This window comes from Rhipicephalus microplus, chromosome 3 (genome assembly GCF_043290135.1).
Source record: "Rhipicephalus microplus isolate Deutch F79 chromosome 3, USDA_Rmic, whole genome shotgun sequence".
Classification (NCBI taxonomy): domain Eukaryota; kingdom Metazoa; phylum Arthropoda; class Arachnida; order Ixodida; family Ixodidae; genus Rhipicephalus; species Rhipicephalus microplus.
The window spans coordinates 121,261,269-121,273,396 of NC_134702.1; the positions used below are offsets into that span (position 1 = coordinate 121,261,269).

The 12,128-nt window shown below is 51.9% G+C and overlaps 1 protein-coding gene across 1 annotated transcript in view; it reads left to right on the forward strand.

Annotated features, from left to right (window-relative positions):
• The first annotated feature begins 801 nt into the window (after positions 1-801).
• LOC142802933 (uncharacterized) overlaps positions 802-12,128 on the forward strand; it is a 67,326-nt gene continuing 55,999 nt past the window's right edge. The window contains exons 1-2 of the mRNA XM_075888016.1: positions 802-1,671; positions 3,989-4,316. Coding sequence (XP_075744131.1) covers positions 802-1,671; positions 3,989-4,316 — 1,198 coding nt within the window. The remainder of the gene's footprint in view (positions 1,672-3,988; positions 4,317-12,128) is intronic.

A 12,128-nucleotide genomic window follows, 5' to 3' on the forward strand; every position in this document is an offset into this window, starting at 1 on the left:
CCTCTCGGTGGCTTGAGAGCCAGGCGAAACTTGCAGTTCCGGCTCCCTGTGTGATGCGCACCATGGCACACGATGCAGCTTGTCGTGCACGTGGGTGGCTCTCCTTCTGGCGGGGCGGGATGGTCCTTCCCGCAACGGTGACATAGGTCACTCTTTGGACGATAGCAAACGTCCACTCGATGTCCAACTCGTCTGCAGTTGTAGCACGTCTCGACTGAAATTTTATACAGGATCACAGCGTACAGAGAGTTCCAGTAAGGAACCTGCCGGGTATGCGTTTTCCCCCAAACGTAATCTGAATCGCCTTTGACTTTCCCAGAGGTCTCGCGTCCAGAATGCCTATGCCTTCATTCTTCTTCAGGAATTCCGCCCGAACTTCTTCCACTGTGCCGGATGGTCCGCCGGGTTTCCAACAAGCGCGGGGGGTTACGATGCAAAGATGCCTTGTGGCTGGCGCATGCATTCGTAACCAGCCGAGTCCTGTACTCGGCTTCATACATCCACCTACGCAAATCCGAAGAGAATGCACTCGAAGTCATTTTCCGCAAAATCTACAAGCGCGCCCTCGACCTTTCCGTCAGCACCTCTAACGAGTGCCTTTTGGGCTTGGGAATGGTGCACACCTTCAAGGAGCTGAGAGAGGCGCACTTGACAAACCAATATACTAGACTCTCTAAAACACTGTCGGGTCGCCGCCTCCTTGCCCGGCTACACATCAATCATTCAATACACACGGAAGAGCGCGTACAGATTCCATAAGTTTGGCAATACTCCTTGCACGTGCGCCCTCTTGCGGCCGTCATGACCCGAGACGACTACAGTGGCCGACGCCTCGCGCGGGCGGCAGCCTTGGCTCGACACTACGGCTACAAATTCGGAGTATTCTACGTGGACGCCTCCGGCCAGCACCACGGTGGTTGGTACACGGCTGCGGTCGTCCCCCAAAACACCGTTGTCAACGGACTCACATTCCGTACACATAGCATTACGCACGCGGAGGAGATCGCCATCGCACTAGCCGCCGCAGATCAGGACTCGGGGGTCATCATCACCGACTCAAGGGGTGCCTGTCGCGAAATTGAACAGGGATACATTCCGTACCTTGCTTATAAATTTTTGCAGAACAGCAGCTACCTAGGTGCCCCCGCGCACCGAACGATCATATGGGCTCCGGCTCACACGGGCCTCGATGGTAATAAGACGGCCGATGCCGCCGCCCACGCGCTCACTCTCCGGGCACCATCCTTGTCACCTACCGATCCGGAACTCGAACCCAATCCCGCCTACACCGTTAAGAAGGTCACACAATTTTATCAATCCGGCCATAACGTCTATCCGAAACTATGTAAGGGCCTCATCAAGGCGGAGGAGCAGATCCCCTTTCGCCTTTATACTAAAACTCTATTGTGCCCGGCAATCATAAAACACTTTGACCCCGCTTGCACGGGGAAGTGCCCACATTGTGAGGAAAATTCCTGTGACATTTTTCACATGGTGTGGGCATGCCAAAAAAACCCAAATTTTATCCCACTACCCAACACTTCGCGGGGGGACTGGGAGGCAGCCCTTCTCGGCTGCTCTGACCTGACGGCCCAAAGGGCCTTGGTCGTGTGTGCCCGGGCCGCGGCCGATGCCAATGGGCTCCCGTTGGAGAAAGCCCACCTAGTGTTTGTACGGGGCAGCCCCTTAAGGACCGTTCCCACCCTCCCTGTAAATAACATCTGTAAATAAATGTTTTTCAGCAGCAGCCACGAACGCCGAAACCGGCAGGTCACGATCACACAGCTTGAGCGTCTTCACAGTCGCATATGCCCAACTGCGATTTCGGCACGATGTGCTCACCGTCAACGTGTTGTTTGTGCCATTTACCCGCACAATGTCTTTTTCCGCGGCAATCGCACTCGTTGGACGCACTGCTGTTCTCAGTGCACTTCCGAGTTCTCTCGCTGTCCCAACGCTCAAGTCCCAGTTCTGGGGCCTGTACACAACCTTGAAATCCGTGGCTGGCAACTTGAGAAACGGTCCGTGTTTCTTCCACATCAGCGCTTTCCCCCGCTTGACTTGCTGCGCTCCATGCATCTTGCGCCCGTCGCTGCCGGTCTGCGTCTCGCAAGGCTTACTCTTGGCGCTGTCGCCACGCATTCTTCTTAAATCAGTCCTGTGCCTTGAGCACTGGAGCCCACTCTCGCGCTTAAAAATCTGGCGTTAGAGTCTCCCCTTCGACGTAGTATTCCATCTTCAGCCTAACAAGGCCCACGGTCACCAGGCGCAAGCCAGACGTCCGGCGACGCGGCCCAGGCTTGGCCTAGGAGATAGGCCTAGCCTTGCCACCGAGGGGTCGATAGGAAATATCGGAAACTCCGAAAACGGGGACAAACTCGTCTATACGAGTGGTGTCCGTAGGTACAGCGCAACCTCCTGCAGACGAACCCACTGACAGCAAGTCCAATACAAAGTGCGTCCGCCGATAGTCGGTCACCAGGCCGGAGCTCATGCGAGGCCCGTCCGCACAGCGCCTCACTCCAGCCGTGCCTCCCCATCGGTTGCCGAAGTGGATGCAGAACAGCACGTGCATGTGTCTTCTCTCTCTCTCTCACCTCTCTCTCTCTCTCTCTCTCTCTCTCTTTGTTCTCTCTCCACCACTTTCCCCCTTTCATGATATAGGTTTCAAGTGGTCAATAAACGCTGTCTTCCACCTGGTGACACCAACTTGTTGATGTCTCCGTAGGCGTCTCTGCTGCCAACGTAACAGTGGCGACCAGCTTATGCGACCCACCGAAAACGCTTATGCCGACGCTAGCCCGGAGTCGTTGGCCCTTCAGCGCTGACTATACGACAGGAGCTCTGCAACGCTGACTCAGCGCGGAACTCAGTGACGACCATGGCACACAGGCTCTTGGTGTTCAACGAGGAAACAGATAAGGGGAATTCTTATCTTGTAAAAGTTGAAGTGCATTTTGAAGCCAATGAAGTTACCGATGAAGCTAAGAAGAGGGCATTGCTGGTCGCTGCGTTGGGGTCAAAGACAATAGAAGTCCTATGCGGAGGAGTGCCGCCGCACCTGCTAAACACTCTCAGCTACAGGGAAGTGGCAGCAACGCTGAATGACTTTTATGACCCAACGCTTAATGAGATCTCGGAGAGCTTCAAGTTTTTTCACCGGAAGCAAAATGAAGGAGAGTACGTGAAAGCGTTCATTGTTGAAATTTGAAAGATTGCCCACAACAGCACTTTTTCGTTCATGATAGACCGAATGCTGAGAGACAGAATCGTATGTGGTGTTCGCTAGAAAAGTTTGCAAAAACAGTTGCTAGCGAAAAGCGACTTGGCTTTTGAAGAAGCAGAAGCCCTTTCTTTGGCTACGGAAAACGCAGAAGACTGTTCGCAGCAGATAGATAAGCACACGGACATTTCGACAGTTTTGAACGTTAGCCAACGGCGTGCGTCTGATACCATAACAAAGGAGCAAGAAAAAAAAACGTTCCGTGGCAAGTACTGTCAGAAAGCTGCTACATGTTTTCGAAAGAGCCGTCGATGCTAAAGTTGTGGTAGGCAAGGGCACCTGGCTCGCATGTGTACAAGGACAGGTGGCACTGAAAAAACGCTAGCTCTAACTGCAGGAGATACAGACCAAAGGAATGACAGTGACTCTAGCGCATCACAAATCTGGTCCGTCACTAGTACTGAGCCCCTGGTTCCACCCATAAAGAAATTTATAATGTAGCGAAGCCCCCGAACACTGAAATGTGTCAAGCTGGTAGGTGTTCTGTGGGTCAAACTCTTGAGTACCTTCTAGTGGGGCTAACCAACAAGAACGCGCCCGCACTAGAAGTACGTGCTTGACCGTCACTGCCGTCATAGCGTATGATCGCTGGTTGCCGGATAACAAACGCTTTAACAAGTTGGTGGAGAGTGCTGCGTTTTTTTCGATGCCCATGGAGCTTTGATCACGTACCCTGCATCTACCATGCCCCACAACGCCTCTCAGCAAACGACGCCTCCGATGCCACCTCCTAGTTCCGGTGTTCCCTGGATCCGCAATCCACCCACCTTCACTGGCGCCGATGGCACTGACGTGGAGGACTGGCTCACCATTCACAAGCGCGTGAACGTCCCCAACAAATGGGACGAGGACGGCAAATTGAGAAGTTTGGTGTTCTACCTCGCGGGCGTAGTGAGTGTCTGGTACAACAACCACGAGTCTGATTTTGCAACCTTATCAAATTTTGAGACCGCTGTAATCAACGTTTTCGGCCGCCCAGCCATTAGTAAGCTGCAAGCCGAGCAGCGCTTGCGTGAACGCGCTCAGCGGGCTGGTGAGTCATTCACCAGCGATTTTGAACATGTACTTGACTTGTGCTACAAATCCAATCAAACAATGTCCGAGTCTGACAAGATCCAAAAGATCATGAAAGGCATTGACGATGATGCCTTCACGATGCTGCTTGCCAAAAACCCCGCCACTGCGGATGAGGTCATCACATTGTGTCAGAGCTACGAACAGCCCTGCCAGCAGTGTTCGATGACACGTCACTCCCAACCACGAGCTGCAACGCTTGCTGGCTTGGAGGTAAGTTGTGACCGAGTGGCGTTGTTGACAGACCTCAAGTCCTTCATCCGTGAAAAAATCGCGCACCAGTTCTCTCTCTCTTGCCCTTTGCCCACCCACCGCATGTTCAACAATCGGCCACTACCCTTCTCCCTTTCATCCGTCGGGCGACTGAGCAGGAAATAGCGGAGGTCATGCCTGCGTACCACCCTCAACAACCTCCGGCTCCTGAGCACTTCATCTACGCCCAAGTTGTAGCCAGACAGCCTCAAGTCGTTTCAGCACCGGCCCCTCTAACTTACGCTAAAGCTGCCTCTCGACCTTCGGCCTTTGCTGTGGGTATGCCCGCTACGTATGTTGACGCAACCCCTCAGCCTCATCTTCAGCCCACCATGCAGTCTTTCCAGCCACCACTCTGGGCGAGACCCACCCCGGTGAACCGATGGCGCACACCCGACAACTGGCCCATCTGCTTTGCTTGCGGTTACGCCGGTCACGTAGCCCGTTATTGCTCTCGAGTACAGCCGGCTCCCATTTCTTCGCCTGTTGCTGGCCAGCTTAGCCGTCTGCATAACGACGAACTGCCGTCTATGCCACCCTCGTCTCGCCCAGGTCCGTCTCCTCGAAGGTCGCCGTCTCCACGGCGTCGTTCCCTGACCCTTATGCTGCCAAGTTCGGCTGCTCATGAGCTGGAAAACTAGTCGTCGCAGTCCCGGAGGCAAGGACTGTGACGCTATCACAATGTGAAAGCCCTCAGAGCAGCCTCTCGAATGTCATTGACGTGCTTGTGGATGGTGTTCATACATCGGCTCTTATTGACACTGGCGCTGCCGTAACAGTTGTGGACGAAAAACTTTGCCGCTTACTTCAAAAAGTGACGACGCCTCTTTCTGGGTTGAACCTCCTTACTGCAAGTTTGCATCGTATTCATCCTAAAGCAGGGTGCACAGCTCGCGTTGTCATTCAGGACGTTCTGTATGTCGCCCAGTTTATCATCATTCAGGCATGCTCTCATGACGTCATCCTGGGATGGGACTTCCTCTCCCTCCACAACGCCATCATCTATTGTGCCTCCACCGAAATTGAACTTTCACCCTTCTCGCAATTGACGCCAGAAGACAGTCCCTCGACACTCAGCATGATTCTCATAAAAGACGATACAACAGTGCCTCCGAACTCGACGACGGTTGTGTCCGTCCACTGCGCTGGTCTCTCCGACACAATTGCACTCGTTTCACCATCCGGCTGCGCTTGTAGCAGGAAAGGGTTGTTAGTACCTTTCGCGACCGTACAAGTCACCCATGGGCAACACCTCTATTTTTGTAACCAACCCATCTCCGTTCATTGTTACCTTGCTTCGAGGGGAATGTCTCGGCAGAGTAGAACAAGTTGATAAGGCATAAGTCCTGGACGTATCTGATGACTCGCGTTGTCCCAGTTCGCGTACGATCAATGCTGTTTCCACTTATGATCCGTCATCTGCTGAAGTATTTGGCCCTTTCATTGCAGACAACCTTACGGTGGTACAGTGTTCCCAGCTTCTGGACCTGTTGCAAGAAGATTGTTCTTCTTTCGATGTCATGCGAAGTTCCCTCGGTCGCGAGTCCGCTGTTACGCACCGCATCGACACTGGTGCCCATCTACCTTTACGGCAACGTCCGTAGCACGTGTCGCCTGCTGAACGTCGAGGACATAACAGGCTGGTTGGCGATATGCTCCGACGCGACGTCATTCGGCCCTCGGATAGTCCAAGGGCGTCTTCTGTTGTTCTTGTTGCGAAGAAAGACGGTTCAGTGCGGTTCTGTGTGGACTACAGACGGCTCAATAAGATCACTCGCAAGGATGTTTATCCACTGCCGCGCATCGATGATGCGATTTACAGCCTTCACAGAGCCAATTTTTTTCTTCTCTCGATCTACGCTCGGGGTACTGGCAAGTACCCATGGCTGACGACGCTCGACCGAAGACCGCTTTCATCACCCCCGACGGCTTGCACGAGTTCAACGTCATGCCATTTGGTCTATGTAATGCACCTGCGACTTTTGAGCGCACGAGGACACCGTTCTGCGGGACTTGAAATGGTACATGTGCTTGTGTTACCTCGATGATGTCGTTGTCTTCGCTCCGGATTTCTCCACGCATCTGCAACGTCTAAACGAAGTTTTCGCACGCGTGAGCAATGCCGGCTTGCTACTAAATCTGAAGAAGTGCCGCTTTTCAGCATGCCAACTCACCAAAATCGGGTACGTCGGGTCTAAGTATGGCATTCTTCCTGATCCGGCCAAGCTTCGTGCCATGGCCGAATTCCCCGAACCTGCGTCCGTCAAATAACTGCATAGTTTCGTGGGCCTGTGCTCATACTTCCGACGTTTCATACAAAACTTTGCCACGATCATATCACCGCTGACGAAGTTCCTTGGAGGTAAGGGGCCCCTCGATTCGTGGTCATCCGAGTGCTACAACGCGTTCGCAAAGCTCCGCAATTCGTTGACGTCTCCTCTCATTCTACGCCACTACGACCCTATGGCCCTAACGGAGGTGTACACGGATGCCAGCGGTGTAGGCCTCGGCGCTGTCCTGGCACAGCGCAAAGCCGGTTTTCCTGAATATGTCGTAGCATATGCAAGCCGTACGCTCACGAGAGCCGAGACAAACTACACCGTCACGGAAAATAAGTGCCTGGCAATCATCTGTGCTCTTACAAAGTTTTGAGCTTATTTGTATGGTCGCCCACTGGACATCACTGACCGTCATGCACTTTGCTGGCTGTCATCAATGAAGCATCCCTCAGGCCGTCTCGCCCATTGGGCTCTTCGCTTACAAGACTACGACATCCGCGTACTGTACCGCAACGGATGCCAGCATGCTGACGCCGACGCCCTCTCGCGCTCCCCTCTACCTAAACACGACGTGCCCTGTTCAGTAACTTCAATTGCTGTTTCTGCCATCGATGTTGGCATCATCGCTACCGAACAGCAAAAGGATAATTGGATCACCCTGCTGATCGACTTGCTCTTTGATCCGCCCGCAACACCATCCACGCGTGCCTTGCGTCGTCGAGCTTACCATTTCGCCATTCGGGACGGCCTCCTACATCGACGCAATTACGAGGCTGATGGCCGGCAGTGGTTACTCGTGATACCCCACAGTCTGCGGTCGAATATATGTGAATCTTTCCATTCTGATCTGCAATGCGCGCACTCTGGGGTCTCCAAAACTTACCAACGCATACGAAAACGCTACTTCTGTCGTGGGATGTACCACTACGTGCAGCAGCTCATACGTTCTTGCCTCGCTTGCCAACACCGCGAACCGTCCGCACGCATGTCGCATGCCGGTGCAGCCGTTACCTTGCCCTGACTGTCCGTTTGGCTGTGTAGGTATCAATTGTTATGGACCTCTTCCTCTGAGATGTGCTGGTAACCACTGGGCCATTGTTTCCGTAGACCATTTAATGCGATAGGCCGAAACCACCGCTCTCCCTGCGGCTACTGCGCGCTATGTTGTGTCCTTCCTGCTGCATCAATTCATACTGCGCCACGGACTACCCCAAGAACTTCTGAGCGATCGAGGCCGTGTCTTCTTGTCGGAAGTCGGTGAAGCCATTCTGACGAATTGCCAATCTGTCCACCGCAAAACTACTGCTCACCACCCGCAGACGAATGGCCTCACCGAACGCTTTAGCCACACCCTCGGTGACATGCTTTCGATGTACATCGCTGCCACCCACACGAATTGGGGTAATATACAGCTCTTCGTCACCCATTGCTACAACACTGTCCCTCAGAGTAGGACCCTTTGTTTTTTCACCTTTCTTCTCGCTGTACGGCAGACACTCATCGTACACCACGGACACGATACTCGCGTACACACTGGATACATCTGAGTGTGCACCGATTTCTGAGCCAGACAGGCTTGCTGAAGACTGTCGTGAGCTTGCCAAGACTTTTACGGCGCATGAGCAAGAGTGGCAGAAGTGTATTCGTAACGGCTCCACCACTTCTGAGCTCACGTTCCTTCCCGGTGCGCTTGTATGGCCTTTGATCCCGACCTCTGTAGCTGGCCTTTCTTCCAAACTACTTCCCAAATATGAAGGCCCTTACCATGTCGTCGAGCGCACATCTCCGATCAACTATCTGATCGAACCTGTCGAACAATCTGCGGTCATACGCCACCGCGGGCGCGACATCGTCAACGTAGAGCACCTGAAGGCTTATTATGACCCACTCATAGTAACAATCTGTTAGGTCACCAGGCGGCTCCCTCTTCGACCCCGGGATAATTGTAGTGGAGCCTCCGAACACTGAAATGTGTTAAGCTGGTAGGTGTTCTGTGGTTCAAACTCTTGTGTACCTTCTAGTGGGGCTACCCAACAAGAACGCTGCTCACGCTGGGAGTCCATGTTTGACCATCAATGTCGCCATAGCGTATGATCACTAGTTGCCGGCTAATAAACACCTTAACAATAACATGGAATGGCATTACCATAAAGACGGACGTGGACACGGGTTCTGCTGTCTGCATAGTTCCTAAAGGAACGTATAAGGCGCCTCGCACTCGTTGGCGCCAGCTGCACAACACCCATTTAAAGCTTTTTTGTTACCTGGGCAAACTACCTGTGTTAGGCACATTGGCATTGAAAGCAAATTATATTTCGGCGGCGGTCAAGTGTAACCTTACCATGTTAGGTTGTTAAGGTCCCAGCCTGTGTGGACGAGACTAATTGTCAAAACTTGTGGCAGAAGGAACGCCGGTTCTGCACGTCACGACGCCACACAGCGTGGCAAGCGAACAGAAGGCAGCAGGAACTTGTGCCATAATGGCCGAATATTCAGACATATTTACAAAAGATCTTGGGTTAGTCAAGGACCAACCAGCTAAACTTTACATCAAGGACACGGCAGTCCCAAAATTTTGCAAGGCTAGAAAGGTGTTTTGGCACTGCTATATAAGGTATCTGAGATAGGTAGACTTGTAGAATCTGGCGTATTATCTCCGGTACCATTTGCAGAATGGGCAACACCAATAGTACCAGTATTGAAGAGCAAAGGCGCTGTGCTCATTTGTGGAGATTTTAAGGCAACTATAAATCCTGTGTGTGAAATGGAGCGATACACTTTGTCAGTCATTGATGACATCGTCGCGAGTTCACGAGGCGGAAAAAAATTCAGTTTCTTGGATCTGCGAGACGCTTATAACCAGATTGCAATGGATGAGGACTAGCGAAAGCTGGCTGTCTCAAACACACGTGAAGGATTGTTTTGCTACAACCAGTTGCCCTTCAGAATCGCCTCAGCACCGGCAATATTCCAAAAAACGATCGATTCCATGCTACAAGGAATACCTGGGGTACTCGCGTACTCGGACGCTGTTTTGATTGCGGACACTGCAGACAAGCTCTACGTAAAGCTCCGACAGGTTTTTGAACAATTCAGAAAACACGGCAATAAACTTCGCACCGACATGTATCGGATAAACGAGTCCTCAGTGGTTTATCTAGGTCACCAAATCAACGCCGCAGGATTGTACCCAACAGAAAATAATGCGGAGGCCGTCAGAAATGCTTTCACTGCACGGAATGTTACAAAGCTGCGATCATTTTTGGGGATGCTAACTTTTTACAACTAATTCTTACTGAACCTGTCGACCATACTGGCTCCACTGTACTGACTTTTGAAAAAATAAACAACCCGATGATCATGGTGTGCCACAGAAAAGGATGCTTTTGAAAAAGCTAAAAAAACATTGCGTGTCGCTTCGGTACTGACTCATTGTGACCCGTCAAAACAGCTGTTCTTAGAATGTGATGCTTCACCGTATGGTGTAGGAGCTGCTCTATTTCGTCGAGTGGATGTGCAGTATAGACCGATCGGGTTTCGGTCAAGAACACTGAACTCGTCCCAGAAGAATTATTTCCAGATTGAGCGAGAGGCACTGGCTTTGGTCTGTGGTGTCATATGGTTTTGCGACTATCTACTTGGAAGAGAGTTTATTCTTTTGACCGATCTTCAACCTTTGCTGGGTCTCTTGAGCGCAGACACGCCAACCCCTACCATGGCAGCAGCTCGGATACAGGGATGGGCTATCACGCTAGGTGCCTATAGGTACCGTTTGCAGCATAAACCAGGCAGGCTTTTGTACAACGTCGACGCACTAAGCCCTTTACCCATAACCTCACAGAAGGCATCGAAACTAGAAGACATCTTGCCATTCGTTCTATCCCTAGATCAGCAGGACGTCGCTGCTATGCCAAGGAAAGAATTGCAAGCATTAACGGTGACAGACGACGTCCTTTCTCAAGTACGCGAATAAACCCGCAGGGGTTGGCCACGGAGTGTGCAAGGAGATGACGAACTCTCAAAATATATAAGAAGCGGTATGAGCTGTGTGTGGAAGACGACATGCTGTACTCGGGTCATCACGTGGTGATGCCAACGGCCACCCGCAACAAGTTTCTCGTGCTACTGCATGACTCCCATCAGGGTGTGTCTTTAATGAAGGCCAGAGCAAGATTGATATTTTGGGGGCCTGGGTTAGACGAAGACATACAACGCGTTGCCGCCAACTGGAACAACAGCTTTCAAGCACTGCCTATGCCACTTGCGCAAACTCATGTAAATGGCTAGTGACGGGGGAAAGTTGGTCACGGCTTCATATCTCATGTGGGACCACTGCGTGGCAAGATGGTGTTGATTGTGGTTGATTCATATAGTAAATGGATCGAGGCTGTGCCGGTAGCACATGCCAGTTCCCGCAGTACCATGGAGGCGCTGAGAACAATGTTTGCCCAGTTTGGCATACCACATACAGTGGTGTAAGATAATGGAGATCCTTTCACAGGTTTTGAATTCCGTCAATTTATGGAGCGCAATGGCATTGCTCACATTAGAACATCCCCACATCATCCACAGAGCATTGTGCTGGCGGAGCGTGCTGTGGGGACTCTGAAGGACGCATTAAACCAGATTGAATACGCCAAGTTGGCGACTTCTCTAGCCCGAGCACTTTGCAACTATATATATACCCCTCAACGATCCGGCCTTTCACCCTCGGAAAGACTTTTGGGCTACCGGTTGCGCACAAGGCTGTACTTATCTTTTCCGGCGACGAACTATCGCAGCGTGTCGGCCAAGCTGATGGAATGCACTGATTGGAATTTTTCACCAGGGCAATTCATCTAGGTGCGAAATTATGGAATGGGCGACAAATGAACGCTGGGAAGGGTCAAGGCCACGACCAGTGCTCAACCTTTGGAAGTGGAGACAGAGGCAGGGATTGTCCGTCGCCTAATGAACCAAGTACGAAAGTTCGATAAGGAATTGTTCTTGGAGAGCAATGACACACGGAACTCGGTGCTACCTGACAACGAAGTGACGACAGACGACGCCAAGAACACGTATGCAGTATCAAAACCAATACGACAGTCCACGAGAAGACAAAAAGCCAGTGGAACGTTATGGTTACTAATGTGGAAGAAGTGTTGCAACGCCAGTGGTTGCCGAAGTGGACGCAGAACAGCACGTGCATGCGTCTTCTCTATCCCTTTGTACCCTCTCCACCTCTTTCTTCCCTTTCATGA